Source organism: Melanotaenia boesemani, chromosome 8 (genome assembly GCF_017639745.1).
Source record: "Melanotaenia boesemani isolate fMelBoe1 chromosome 8, fMelBoe1.pri, whole genome shotgun sequence".
Taxonomy (NCBI): domain Eukaryota; kingdom Metazoa; phylum Chordata; class Actinopteri; order Atheriniformes; family Melanotaeniidae; genus Melanotaenia; species Melanotaenia boesemani.
In genome coordinates this window covers 5676785-5692653 of record NC_055689.1, presented here as the reverse complement: position 1 = coordinate 5692653, position 15869 = coordinate 5676785, and the positions used below count along the sequence as shown (strand labels likewise).

The window sequence follows — 15869 nt, the reverse complement described above, 5'->3', positions numbered from 1 at the left end:
TGGTCAGGCCCCTGGTATATTGCCGACTTGCTGTGTCCCTACTCCTCAGGGCGTAACCTTCGGTCTTCAGGCCAGAGCATAATGAAGGTAGCCCCCAGACTCTGGAATGACTTGCACCCTGTCCCTCCGTGTGGTCGACTCCATGAGCTCTTTAAAAAGCAGTTCAACACTATTTTATTCAAAGCTTTTGGTTGATGCTTAATATTTATTTTATGCAAAATTTTATGTTTTTATTGCACCTATTTTATGTACAGCACTTTGTGATTGTTATCAGTGAAAAGCGCTTTATAAATAAACTTTACTTACTTTGTAATAAATGTTAATTATGAGAAATAGGAGTTGGACCAGCTTTCTGTCCAGTTATTCGCTAAATGAAGTGCATTGATGGAGATGAATAATGATAAGACAAGCATCTATAATTTTATTTTATTGTCCCATAAAGCTGTGAACTTTGAGCGTAGGTTCACCGAGGTGGTAAGCTCTGAAGAACACTTAAATGCAGCGCTACACAGAGGCACATTGAAACAATGAAGCCAGACATCATCATTAGGTGACTGTACACGGGATGATCCATCCAACTCGTGATCAACTTTAATCACATGTCAAATTATTTAAACATGATTTAAAAGCTAGTCAACAAATTTCCCTTTTATCAGTCTGCAGTGGTCTCAGAAAAGATTTTAACAAAAGAACATTCAGCAAATTTCTACATCTCATTAGTTTTTCATGTACAAATGAAATTGGACAGGGCTTGGTGTACATTCTCTACAACAGTAAGATAAAGGTTAATTTCTGTTGTTTGATCACCACCTGAGTTTTACAACTCCAAATTAATTCTGTAACTACAGAACTACATGTAAGTAAAATAATGAAAAGTTGTATCATTTCATCATGTTTTAAAAACTACCAAAAAAAAAGGGAGTGTTGCTCAGTGTTTCCCTCCTAACATCTAAAAACTTACTCAGAGGCTCTGTGCATGAAAAATGGACAAGAAAACAATCTTTGATTTTTGGTCTTTTGTTTGTGAAAGCCTTCACTATAAATAAAAAAAAAATAGCAGCAGTTAAGGCAAAATGTTTGTTCCCTATGGTTACATTTATACCTGAGTGCCTATAACAATAAGGAAAAATCTACATATTGTTTTGGTCTTTTGAGAAAAAGACAGAACTAAATTATTTGTTATTTCAGATTATTAAAAGCTACGAAAAAGCCAAAAGGAAAAAAAAGCTGAATTTAATACAAACTTTGCAACAACTAAAGCATTTTTTAAACTATGTTAAGGGCGCATTCACACTGGTGCCGTTTGTTCCGCTTCAATGGATAGTACGGTTCATTTGAAAAACTGGTACGGACTAAAGTGAACTCTTGTTTACATGAAAACTGAGGGTCTCAGTTCACTGCCAAGTGAACCCTAGTTTAGTTCGCTTGTGGTGTAAAAGCAAAGGGGAAAAATAAAAATAAAAACCCCCAAGGCCCACTTACGTTCCCTTTTTTATATGTAAATAGGTCAGTTTTAAACATCACTGCTCTCATACTTTCATGCATCCCTTATTTTAGCATGGTTGTTAGCCAATACATCCACCAGAGGGCAGTCTGTACTGCTCAACACTGCCCCCATGGTTGCTGGTGGTACTACTCCATTTGCGCTGTCAGGGTACACATCTGCACGGGCTCCAAAAACAGACCAAATTACTCATGTAAATGACTCTGAAGACACAGGAAATGGTCTGTATCGGTCTGTTGCATAGAGCAGTGATTCCCAACCCTAACCTTTGCTAATGAGCAATTAACTTGAATCAGGTGTGTTGCAGCAGGGAAACATCTAAGACCTGCAGGATAATGTGTCTTTAGGACCAGGGTTGGGAATCACTGGCGTAGAGCATAAATTTGCCTTCAGACTTCATAAATTTATTGTTTTATTGCATTGAACAAGACTTTTCGATCCTGGCCAATCAACGAACCCGATTTCTTCTTTCCTCTTGGTCAGTAGTCATTTCAAGGAATATCACCCTCTAGCAAATGGTTATTCTAACTGCATCTAGGCAGTTTGGTCTGCTTGAGTAAAGTGTGGAAGGAAACCAAAACCAAAGATTTTTAAGAATTCCCCACCCAATCTAGTCCCCTGGACTATCCCAGTGTGAATGCACCCTAAAACACAAGCAACTACAATAACATTAAAATAATCAAGTTAATGCATTAGTTGTGTATGGAAACGTCTCCTCAGTCACTTACTGCCAGTTTGGTTGTTGTGCTATAAGCCACTTGTAAAGGACACGTTTGTTTCTCGGCTGATGCTCTCCTTTACTTCCACAGGCAGCGTGTCAAAAAGATGGTCCTCCACAATGAGACCATGTTTGCGCAGCATGCGGCAGTGACCTAACTGGGCGGGTAGCCTGTCCAAACAGTTCCCTCTAAGCTCCAGCTGAGTGAGCTGGACCAGCTGACCCACCGTCTCCGGCAGTGTTGTGAGCGCGTTATGCCCCAGACAAAGCACCTTCAGCTTGGTGTTTCTGAATAGAGGCTTGGGCAGTGATTCCAGTTTGTTCGAATTGATGGCTAAATGCTGGAGGTTGTGGAGAAGACCCACATCTGGTGGAAGCACCGTGATGGAGTTATGGCTCACATCCAAGTGTCGCAGTTTGGGAAGAGCGAACAAGGCTATAGGCAGAGACTCCAGTTTGTTATGAGAGAGGTGGAGGGACTCTAAAGACTTGACCTGGCCAATGGATGATGGGATAGTGATGATTTTGTTGTGCCACAGTTTAAGGCATGCCAGCCTCCTGAGGTGCTGAAAGCTGATGATCTCCTCTATGGTTCTGATGTTGTTAGATTTCAAGTCAAGTTCTTGTAAGTTGATCAAGCTGAAAATAGCGTGGGGGATCCTCTCCAGTTCACAGCAGTGAAGCTCCAGTTCAATGAGGTTGGTCATTTTTTTCAGACTGTTCATAACCAGTAGTTTTGTACCATCATTGTGGATGATTAACCGAATCAAATGAGGCGAAAGCTCTGTGATGTTTGTAGGCATTTTTGTGAGGTTACTCTTCAGGCATAACATCTTCAAATGTCTCAAATCTCGCATGGACTCCAGGCCAATCATTTTGTTGTTGTCCGAGCTCAAGTTACCAATCAGGTTGAGTTCCCTTAGACTTCTCAGCAAATAGACCCAAGGTGGGATCTCAGCTACATCTGTGAACTTGACATGAAGGCAGCGGAGATGATCCCGGAGGAACGCAAAAGCAGTCTGCTCTACTTTGGCCGGACAGTGGCACAGATGCAACTCTTGCAAGCTGGTCATTTGGGAAACCTTCGCGGAAAACCTCACCTCAGGAATCAGCTCCAGTTTAAGCACTTCCAAGTCTGTGAGGTCAAACACTGCGTTCGGGAGTCCAGAAAGCATGAAGAGGTGCAGCTCCTGCTGGTCTTGGGGGTTGCGTGTGACGAGTTGCCTCAGTTTTTCAAAGGTCCATTCATGGTTGAGGCTGATCTCCCTCAGCTTGTTCTCACTGACCTCAGACAAAAAAACACCAAAGCGCTTGGAGTACAGCTGATCGTACTGGTCAACCATGTGTAAGAGGAATGCAAAGTCATTCTTCACATCAGGAATGTCACTGAAGCTGCTCTCTTCCCTGACCTTCTCGAACGAGTACTCTTTCAGAGGTCGTCGAAACACCCAAAAGAGCGAGTAGAGGCATGTGAGCCCATAGATCAAAATCAATGCCATATAGGAAATGAGAAGCTTGTTTAGCATGAAAGCCATGTTGTGCGTACATAAGAATTTTTCATATCCAGTTAGCTTTTTCATATCAGGTTCACAAATATGACAGAAATTTATTTTAGACAAAAAGGTTGACGTGTAGGTCAATATCAACATAAACTTAACAGTTTTGACCATTGTCTGTGCTACATAGAGCTTGTAAATGAAATCACTGTCCTCCACATGGGCTCTGAACTTCCTCACCTTCTCAAACAGGGCTTTGGCTTGCTCCCCGTCTTTTTTGTCCAAGATTGTCATACTGCTCGGCACCTCCGAAATGGGTTTGTCTGCAGAAAACCTAAAATCTCCCAGGATAGGCGTGGACTGGTTGGCATTTGAGTCTTCATCCTTCCCCTCTAAAGACACCTGATAGGGTACTGAGGAGGTGACGGGCAACCTCTGTTTGTTCTCCTCTGAGTGCTCACAGGCGGTTTCAGACAAAGCCTTTGTAGTCCAAGGAGACTCAAAACATCTTCCCAGAATAGAAACAAAATGCTCAATCTTTGAGCTTGTTTTGGGATATTTGAACCAGAAATTGCTACTGACCATGAGAATAATGGTGTGGATGAGGGTGAGGTATGGAAAGTACTTGGAATACCAGGGCAAGGCAACGTGGTAACATATCTGATTAATAAAGACATACTGTTGAAAGTCCAGATTGGTTTTAACACCAGTTGGTTGAGCTTGACTGGCAAACTGTTCTGTCGCAAGAGCAGTCTGTTGGTGTGTTGTGTGGATCTCTTTGTCAACTTTGTTTGGCTGGTCCTTGGTGGGCAATGGGGTAGTGATGGCAGTACAGGAACCAGAGGTTGCATTCGCCATGTTCTGCTTGGGGCAGTGTTCCTCCTCCACACAGGGAAGGCAAGCCACCTGGTCCTTGGTGATCTGCATGGTCATCGCAAAAACAGCCAGCATGAGCATGACCAACCCAAGGTAGTCCATGAAGACGTCCCACCATGGCTTTAAGATGCGGTACGTTGGCTGGATGTCGTTCAAGGACGCGATCTCAGTGAGTGTGAACATCGCTGCAACAAACAGAAGATAATCTGTTAATCAAACTCCAACATTAAACCTTAACAAGCCATTTTTTTGCTATTTTTGATCCAATCATTTTTTATTTAGCTATATTTAATGCACAAATTAATGTAGAAGCTCAACCCTTTTAATCCCAGTCAACATCAAGACATTATTTTTTAAGGCCTCAGTTGTCAGATTATGAGGCTAAAATGATGTAAAATGAATGTATCTATAGATATAAAAGCCAACAAGAAAACAGATAAACAGTGACCAAGCCTATTCTCATCTGCATATCATACTATCATTTTTGTTCTTTTTACACACACATAAAACTATCTGCTCACTTGTTCATCTTTGGCAGCTCCTGACTGGACATTACCATCTATTTAAGCTTTTTGATTGGTACAAACTTTTAGAAGATGTGGCTTCATCTAACTTCTGGGTCAAAATAAAGGTCTCTTAGCAACATAGTAGTGATAGTAATCTTTTTTATGATGAAAATGTGATAAATAATGTTGTTATCATGGATCACTCATTGTGGATTTACTATATAGAGTCTCTGAATAAACACTACATTTTGTCTGGAAAACCTCTGCAGATCACCTAAAGGGTAAGATTTCCAGTAGTATTGCTCTGTTTTCTACATCAAACGATGGATGGTTAAGTTCTGTGAAAAAGGACCAAATTACGTCCGTAACCAACGCAGGAAATGGACAAAACTGTCTGTCCATCTGCGTGTCCGTGTTCTGCATTGAGCATAAATGGGCCTTTAAATACTATCATTTAAGGCTTAAAGCAAATTTATTATTTATTTTTTTCAAATGCCAGTCTGTTAACTGATTTGTTTATCACTTCTCTGAAAAGTGATTCTCGATTCATGAATTTCTTTAAAACCATAATTATCACTGTTTTGGGTTCTGGTCAAAACTTAAGAGACTTTTGGCCCAAAATAAAAATAAAAAAAAATGGACATTTAGCACATTTCGTTCTTTTATTGCCAAGTCAGAATCTACAACAGTCCTCTGAAAGCTTAAAACACTTCACCCTTCACCATGAGTAATTTTTACTGGCACTAAAAGGACCTAGTGGTCCTTTAGTCAACATGAGCTTCTTGGGAGCACTTTTCTGGGTCAGAAGTGGAGAGCCACGCTGTTCTGTCTGCTAAAGCTGGACAAGTTTCACATATACATGAGCTAAACAAGCTGTAAATGTGTAACTGAGGCCACCAATGAGAGTAGGCCTGTCACGATAACAAATTTTGCTGTACAATAAATTTTCTCAGATATTATCGCGATAAATGATAATATTGTGCAAAGCGATAATGTTGTCATTTTGAGACCATTTCAACTAATATAATAATATAATGACAATGCCATAATAATACCTACGGTAGTATATAGGCCTATGTATATGTGCCTGCGCATTACAGGGGTTATTACGGTAGACCAGGAAGTGGGGGCTTTGTACTGATGTTGTAGGCTACTTGTGTGTTCTGCAACATGTGGGGAGCAGTGAAACAATAAATGAGGAGGTGCTTGCAGCTATTATTTCTCCATTCGACGTATTTACATAATTCAGCATAAGAGGATTAGCGCAAGAGCGTGAGAAGACACTTAAATACGCGAGTCTCACGGCCAATGCGTGTTGGCAGCCCTGCAAAACAAATGCGGCTTACCGGCTCGCACAGGTGCTTCACCACGGTCTCGTGCTGCAACATGCTGCCGTCAAGTATGACACTAGAGAGATCACTATGCAAGAAACCAGAGCGTTCAGTCGAAATACTCCATAGTGAAACTTATTGTCATACACAGTGTATGGTAAAGTAAGGGGGGGACAAATAAAAATTATCGCGGCCGGCGAACTTATCGCGCTCATATTTTTCTACCGTTCAATTAATTGACTTACTGCTTATCGCGACAGGCCTAAATGAGAGCGCTTCATCATGTGCTACACAGAACTCCTGTCCATAGCTTACTCAATTATGCTTCATGGTCTTTAAGCACCATGTCATAATTGTGCCAAATCTATGCCAAAACATTAGTCTTTTCATGAGTCCACCAACTCCTCTGACTAGTGAGTCACATGTTTAGCATACATGTGCTTGGTTTACTGAAACATGTGAAAGCTGTTCTTGCTTGGTGAATGTGGCACTTTCTGCATTGTTTGTACTAATCTTGTCTGGTTCATGCTGACAAAACAAGACACATTTAAAACTAATTTATCATAATATTTCCTCCTTTAAACTGTGGGACTTGCAGTAAAACATAAAAGAAGTCACAGCACCAAGCACTGAAGCAAAGGACAGCTTTTATTTGTTTCCTGCAAACAGAAAAGCAGAAAGGAAGCCCATCTAAGAGGAAAATATATTGTAGTTTTCCTTTAAGTGATACTTTGGTGAAAAAAAATTAAAAGGTGAGGGGTTTGTGATATGTATAAAACATGCACTCAAACTATGTTCAAATACGCACACAAATATCTAGAAGTTATGGATGAAATAAATTTACATACAGTATGCACAAATAAAAATGTACAAATATTAAAATTCTACACAGACATTTTCACCTTCATTTTATTTATTTGGGTAAACTATTCTGTCACAGAAAACATTTTCCCAGTTTGAAATAACTGGAAAAGAAAATGTGATGAAAACCCAGATGACCCAGTTTTCTACCAGCACTTAAACGCACCATGTATGCATGAAGCTGTGAAGTTCCAGGAAGCTTTGAAAGAGTCTTATAACCCCTCATGCACTTGTAAACTGATCTGTGTGGAAATGCAGTTTTGTCTGTGCGTACCAGACGATTCATGCTTACATATTTAACAGTTTGTCTGCATAGGAGCGTTTTTAAACATGAAAGCATTATATTTGTGAGGTTGAAGGTAAAAGATTTGCATGTAGAATTTTAATGTTTATGTATTTTTGTAATTTGTGCATGTGTAAATTTATTTTGTGTACATAATTTCTATATGATGACTCAGCATCGCTGTCATTGTGCCTTTTCCTGCCACGACAAACTGAAAAGTGGATTTATATGGAACTCGGATAGGGTTTTGTAACTTGTATCTGCACATTTGAAACTGTAACAATTATGGGTACGAATGAAATTAACAAGTACAGATTAATTATTAAAGTCTGAAAATACAAGTCAGTTTTTTAAGTACAAGGACTGTCACGGCCTCCTAAAGGTTGAGTCGGTTCATGGAAATTTGAAGGTTTCTTTTTCGATACAAAAACTAGGGTGGGACTTTAACATGTTAATTTCGATTAATCAAATACAAAAAAGTTAACGCATTAAAAAAATAAAGCATTTAATCGCAGTCTGATCTCGTTTTTTTGATGCTATATTTAGCGAGTTTTCTATCTAGTGACTATTTCAAAGAAGCGATTAGCCATGAATCTAGCTACTTTTTCTGGTGTTATTGGAGACTTTTGGAAACTGACTTAAAAGCATGTTTTCTTGTTAATGAGCAGCGTTTCCGCCCCTCCCCTGTTCATTAGCACATACAGCTGCAGGTCATGCTCCAGGACCAGACTGAAAATCAAACGTGCAAAGCTGCTGCTGGCTGATCCCGCTCTGGCTAACTGTTAGTTATTAATCCCTATTAATGAAGAGTGTGGACAAAAACATTTAAAAAGTTAAAAGCACTGTAACAACAACAGTTAGAGCTGCTAGTTAAAGTATTTAAAATGACACTTTAACTTTAGGTCTGTTCATTTTGGGCCACGGACATTTTCCATTTCTTTTTCTACTGTTTGGGACTGAAATGCAATTAAATGCATTTTTCCAGACATTATTAGAGCTTGAGTTTACAATATTAATGTCTATTATTTGATTCAGCCATCCACTAAAATCCTGTTAAATTGAAAAATGTTGCTTTTTAAAGCAAATATTAAGTATTTCATTGATATGAATAAATTACAAAGCCTGTAATTAGATCATTTTTTAAATCAAGTCCCATCCCCAGTACAATTAGCTAATACCGCTAAGGATTCTTAAATGTTTTACTTATTCGTAAACAAACAAACTTTTAGGGAGCTGTGATGGTTATGCTGAACTTGGCCAGCTCTCTCCGTGATTGGTTAGGGATTAGATAAATGTGATTAGTTCTCGAGTAGGTGTGTAAAATAAGGGACAGCTGTTTTGTACTGACTGACTTGTATTTGCAGCCTTATTTCCTGACTGGTAAAATTATTTGTACTTTAAAGGCTTGTAAAATTTACTTGTATTTTCTGATTTGCAGAATTGATCCATACTTCTACCTGCATTTGTTATTACACTTACAAATAGAGTGATACAGGTTGCTAAACTTATGTCCCTATTCTAGCTCCATAGCTTGAAACCATCTGAGCACATTAAATTAGATTAGAGGGTGTGGGTTTGAGTGTTTCTCTTCAAATAATAAAATCAACGTAGAGTGTAAACACTAACCATAAATGCAGCAAATGCTGTGTACCTTTAATTAGGTTAGATCAACCAGGTAGAGTTGATCTATGAAGGATTATAGATGGCTTCACACAGCGTGGTATTTTACTTAGTTTATAAGCTACATTTGTGACAAAGCTGAGATCAGCCATAAACTATATACCTTCTTTGTCTCTGCACGCGTGGCTGAGCTCACAGATGTGCGCGAGTATGTCTGGGGAGGCGAGAGATGGTGAACAGGTTTAAACCTGTTGAGGAACATGTCAAGTTCAATCAGGCCACATAAAAGATGATTCCTAGAAAGTTTACTGAACATTAATTAACAGCTGAGTCTGACAGCAAAACATTTGACTTTTTTTTGTTAAAAAAGGAAATTAGACCTTGGTCGGTTGCTGGTGAACACAAACTTTTTTTTCGCGCACGCGAGTGTTTTTTTTCCCCCTGCGGCTTTGGGTCAGGTGACTTGTTCAGACACGTGAAATAAGAGAATGTGTTCCTACGTTAAATATTCACACTCTGTAACTAGTGTCTAGAAACCATTATCTAATTGCTCTTAACTGGGATAAAAATTAATTGTCCAGATATTTGCAAAATGCTTTTACTTAATTAATTTCTAAATGGGCAGCGGAAATTTAATAAAAAGAAATCATACTTACTGTCCGCGTGGCTTTATCTCAGTCCAGTTATTTCCTCACCCCGCGTGCCAGTTTTCCATCTGCTTCTCAGGTGCGTCTTTAACCTAATTTTTAAAACCCATTAAAAACGGCAGGAATGGGGCCGCTCGGTGAAGCCGAGCTCTGGAGAACATTTGCTCGTGACAGCGTGGCTGGTCAACCTCATACCTGAGCTCGCGGAGCAGAGTCGACTTTTCCTCCGTGTATTGGACAATATGCGCAGGTAGACTTCCTGTGCTATGTTTTCCCAAGAAAAGACATATCCAACATGGAGCCGCACCGTCCGTTGTGGTGGGTGTTTTGGGCGCTTCTGATTGGTGGAGGACCTTTAAGCAACTTCCCGTAGCCACCGCCTGTCAGTTTATCTGATGCTGCATTCAGGGGCGTGAAGAAACCTGGGAAATTCAGCGGCTGATATGTTCATTAACCAACCTCAGCTTTTTCTTTGTACATGAAGGCTCGACATTCCATCTGAAATGATGGAGGGAAGTGACCCCAAACTTTTGAACGGTAGTGTAAGTGGGAAAACCTTTTAACCCTTTAACTGCCTGCTCTGAATTCAATGATTTTATTAAAAATGTGGAAAATAAACCTGCCAGAGCCATTTCTACCACTTGGTTTGGGCAGAAAAATGTTTGTTGTCCCATTACTGTTATACGTTTGGACTATTGTCACTATTATTACTATATTATTTAAAACAATCTCAGCCATTTGTTTAAAAAATATGATTTCTGTCAGGTTATTATTATTATTATTATTATTATTATTATTATTACTATTATTATATCCATGGGAAGGGGGGGGGGTTCTTAATTTTTCTTAGCATGAACATTAAATGTTCAAAACACTAAAATAGTCAGTTTGGGCAGTTAACATGTACATGTTTACCTTTTCACAAAAAATTAAATCAGTAGAACTGGGGTGACACAAAGGTGAAAGCTTTGTACATTTTTCAGCATGTGGTAGACAGTTGTCACACCCCCAAAATACTTTTAAGATTGCTGGCACTATGAGTAGAATAATGGAATAAAGGAGTATAAATGGGGTTTGCACCTACTCTGGTACAGTTTACATCAAATCTGGTTGTTTTAAGAAGGAAGAAGTCTTTGAAGCAGCTGTCATCACTCTTGAGACTTGGCTGAAATATTTCAGCTGATTTAATAAGGCTTATATTTAGTTATCCGCCTATCTTTCAGTTTGAGCACTGCTGAACTGCATTTTTCCAGCCTTTTTCTGGATCTGGTTGATGATGCACTGGAAAGAGGAAATGTCTTTTCAGTTGCAATCCATACAGGTTTCAACCGGTCCTGGGCTGCTGGCTGCTGCTAGAGTGTTTCATTCACTCTACACCAGTAAGAGGAAGGAGGGGGTAGAAAAAGAGAAACGGAAAGAAGTGTTGCTTCTGGAGTCAGTTTTGTGATTCAAGATAACACATGAAGGAGCTAACCTGAGATACATGACCACAGGCTACAAAACATACACACTGATATATCACTGACAGTTGACTTTTGTTTATATTGCATACATGCTCTACAGCAAGGGTTTCAAACTCATTTGGTAATAATATTATTAATAATAACAACAACAACAACAATAATAATACATTTTATTTAAAGTGCCTTTCAAGAAACCCAAGGTCACTTTCAAATTCATATAAAAAAGCTAAGTTAATATATACTAAACAAAAGTAAAATAAAACAATCTAAATGCAATAAAAATAAAGCAGTAGAAATACAGCAGTCAAACAGATAAATGGAAAAAGGACTGAAGGTTGTAGGCGAGTTTGAACAGGTGAGTTTTGAGATGAGATTTAAATAGAGGGAGAGGGATTGAGGAGGTGAGGAATTCCAGAGTTTGGGAGCAGAGCAGCTAAAAGCCCCATTGTAACAAGCTCTGTTTAACTTTGTGTAACTCAGTGTTTGTATCCTGGTTTAATACCAGAGAGTGCTTTTATTTCCCAAAGGTTTTTTTTATTGTGTTTATATTTATTTGTATCCATCTTGATCTTATTTATCTCATTTTATCTTTTTACTCAATCTAGTGCCTGTCTGTCAGGTCCAATGTGTGTGTTTTGTTATGACATGTCAAATGCTATCATTGTGCAAACTGCAAAACAAAGTATGCAGACTGAGTTATGATATTGATGTGGGCTTGAACAGATAAGGTGCTTTCGAGGATGACATGGGGACAACTGCAGTAAGAGGAGAGGGTTGGGAAGAGAAGGACTTGAGGTGAATGAACTGAATATGGCCAGAGAGGTATGACTTTAACCAGTGGGGTGTGGGTAATACCGGTAGAAGATTATCTTTTGAGGAGAATGGTGTGAAAATCGTATGAAAGGCTGCACTCACTAATTTTATATTGGGTTATTTTATATTGGTGAAAATGAGGTGGGTTTGAACACTGTTGGAACTTTTCCAGTGGTGATTGAGAAGTGGATGACAGTGACAAAAGGAAGCAGGGAGGAGAGGCAAGCTTTAGCCAGGGCTGCAGGGAGAGGGTCGAGTCGGCAGGAAGAGGATTTGGAACTTATGAGTTCAGATATGAGTGAGGGGGGGAAAGACTTCAAAGTTAAAAAGTTGACGAGGATAAGGCTGGAGAAACAAATTAAGTCCAGGATATGTCCTTTAGTGTTAGTGGGGGAGTCAATATACTACTGCACAAAGCCAAGGCTGTCAAGACAGGATGCAAAGTCATTGGTGAGCGGTGGTGGAAGTTTTGGATGTTAAAATCACCCAGCATAATTATATTAGGCGATAGGGGGGATACATGGTAAAGGAAGGTTGCAAAGTCTGTAATTTAGTACAGCGGCAGACAGATGCGGCCGTGTTGAGTTGTGAGAAGTGTTTGCATTGTTGCCAAGTTTCAGTCAAACAGACAAAAGTCAAACTCGCTGTTGGTGAGGAAATCCTGGATAAGAAGACCTTTGCTCATCAGCGAGTCCAACAGACCAAAGTTGAGAGGTGTAAGCAGGCCTGGAGAGGCTGGCTAGCACACTGTGGTTGACAGATCTGAGTCTTTCGCTCTCCACATCAAGTCCAGGGCCCACACACAACCCAGTTTGATCTCAGATAGGCCAGACCATTAAAATAACAGCATAATAATGAATGAAAACTCTGAATGTTTCCCTTTGGTTTAGTGCAAAGAGGAACAAGTATGTTAGCAAAATGTTGACATTTAAATCCTTTTATAAAACATTATAAACAACATGAAATGTCTTCAGAAAAGTAACTGCAGTTTCAACTATATTTTGCCTCAGTTACACTTTGACATATTTCATTTATTTATTCTATTTAATATTTTTATCACACATGTTTTCACTATATAGAACAGGTGTGTTTATATTTTTAATATATATTTGTATTTGTATACACAATTTTTTTATATTTTACACACATACATACATACATTTTTAAAGTTAAAAATTAAAATTGAGTATTCATTTTTTTTTACTCAAACATAAATGAAAACAAACTGAAGTCACATCTACTAATTAAGAAGATAGAACAAGTTATTTCCCCGTCTTGGAAATGCTTAAAAATACATAAAAAATGCAACCTCACATGGACAAATTAGGAATTACATTTACTTTTATTAAGAAATTGCAGGTAATATATTCTATGTCACTTTCACGTTAACCAAACTGATCCCGTGGAGCAGATTAGACCCACTGGCTTTCCGGTTTAACTCCCAGGCTGTACGTTTGACACCCTAACCTGGAGAAACCATGTTTAACACATGCAGTACAATAAATCTACTGCTTTTATAGTAGAGATACAGGTTTATTCAGGAATGAGTGTCACATCTCAGAGATGATTTTACGTCAGCTGGGAAATTTAAACTCACTTAACTTTAACATTACTCAACATCAACCTCCGCCAGAGCAGCACAGCTTCACATGTGATTGTGTGCTTGTGGGGAGGAAAAGATATAAAGCTGTAATCATTTTGGTTTTCTATCACACATTGTGGCAGTGGTTGACCAGTATGGGGTTTCCTCTCTGCCCCACTTGTGGGGAGTCCCAGCCACTGACAAACCCAGATACCCATGGTAACCGTGTTCAGTGAGGCCGGAATCTGCCCAGTGAGGTATAAATAACCCAACACGGACCTCCCACCTGGGGATGTAAAAAGAAAACAACAAAAAGAAAACAGAGGGGAACTTATAGTACACGTCAAGCTGAAAAAACCCCAAAAGCCACAAATCCAAACAAATAAACCTGTTGCTATGGTGGTTAATTTCCTGTGTGCACAGTAAACAGCAGGCTCTCATCACACACACACAATGGGGAAGGACATACAGGATTAGAGTTGGATACAAGTCCGAGGTTGGGGAATTAATGTAATTGTTATACTTGGTACATTTACGTTGCCTTTAGAACATGATAAAAGGCTCCAGAGACATTACGGTTTAATAAATGTCTGCATTTCACATGTGTTTAAGTCACAAAGAAACAGACTAAGATTTGTTAATTATAACCCTCTCATACCAGGATCTAAGTCCGTTTGCTGTGAATGTGACTTTGCACAGACTTTTCAGTTCTGTTAGAACGCATGCATTGTGTAGTTTTCATCACTTTCCAGGCACACAAACACACACTCAGTCAAATTAATGAATAATTGTGTTGCAAAAATGCATAAATATCTCATTAAACAGCCCAGATGATACAAAGTGTGACTTTTTCTGATACTTCTGACCACCGAGCGAGAGATTTATGATAAAAGATCTTTCTAAATGAGGATTTGTAATTGTAATCATCATCCTGGAACAGTGAATATTATTAGCCTGGAAAGCTTTTGTCTTTTTCAATGCTGTCTACTTTTATTTAGCTCCACCTGCTGTTGTCTTGATGCACATGATGCACTCTGTTTGCCAGTCACAGTAGAGTTTAAATGATAATGCATCAGTTAGAAACTGTCTGTTAATACATGCATTTCTTTTTATTTTTTTTCTTAGAATAAGGTTGGGATGTATGCAAAATAAAAAACAAAACCCCCAAGCGAACAAAAACAAAGTTATGGTAGTGAGTTCATCACTGTAATGCTGCCATTCCACAGTATTTATTACAATTTTAGGCATTAAGGGGGTTAAATAATTGAAGCCTTTTGTTTTTCATGTTTTTTTCCCATTATTTCTACATTAAATCAAATACTTTATCCTAGAGAGAAATTGCAATGTGGTAGTGGATTTAATTTAAATTTAAAAGAAAACTATAATAGTTAATAAATTAGAAGATTAAGAATATAGTGCCTTGTTCTAGAGGGGGGATGACTGCTGGAAAAAATGATCTCTGGTATCTTTCTGTCTTACGTTGGTACTTGACGAAGCCCCTGTTTCGGCCTGCGGCCTGTGGATGTGTTAAACCGACTGTGTGATCCCACCTAGTCGATTGGACGGCTGTCTGGATCCACCCCTGTACCCTGATGTGCTGGTCCTTGCCAGCAGTTGGCTCGCTGTGATATCCCAAACCAGGATTGGCTGCTTGCTCTTCCCCTCCAGCTGGTCCTGGCTCATCATTTAAGGAGCAGGCTGCTGATGGTTCAGGGCAGCTGTGTGGTTTCAGCAGTTTGACCGTCTACTCTGTAGACGGTGATTCTTGTGCATTTTGAGACTTTGTGGAACTTTGTATATCTAGTAAGTTTTTGGATCTGGGAACTTTTGCACCTTTTGTTCAAACTTTTGAGAACCTGCGTTTTGTAATTTGTAGATAAAGTGGAGTTAGTTGTAATCCCTAGTGACCCCTTGTTTAATCCTCTTGTGTACAGCTTGTAGAACCTCTAGGTTTCGTTGAGACCTTGTTTACTGTTAATACACTTTATATACCCTTAAATACTTTTCATAAAGAATTTTTTGGTTTAATGTTCACAACCCCTTTTCCCTAGCGAGCTGGGGGTTTTAAACAGCCTCACACTCTGCAGTTTGCTCACTGGTGTGAAGAATCCTCCATTACTTTCAGCAGCTTGTGCAGCATTCTTTTCTGGACAATCCGCTCAAGTGGCT

At 39.1% G+C, this 15869-nt stretch overlaps 1 protein-coding gene across 1 annotated transcript; it reads right to left on the bottom strand.

The window, feature by feature from the left end:
* Positions 1 to 1903: 1903 nt before the first annotated feature.
* Positions 1904 to 10183, bottom strand: lrrc8da (leucine rich repeat containing 8 VRAC subunit Da). The gene is made up of 3 exons (XM_041992545.1): positions 10038 to 10183; positions 9852 to 9934; positions 1904 to 4779 (listed from the first exon to the last, which is right to left on the bottom strand). The coding sequence occupies exon 3, from the start codon at positions 4775 to 4777 to the stop codon at positions 2252 to 2254; it is 2526 nt and encodes an 841-aa protein (XP_041848479.1). The 5' UTR covers positions 4778 to 4779; positions 9852 to 9934; positions 10038 to 10183; the 3' UTR covers positions 1904 to 2251.
* Between the last annotated feature and the right edge of the window lie 5686 nt (positions 10184 to 15869).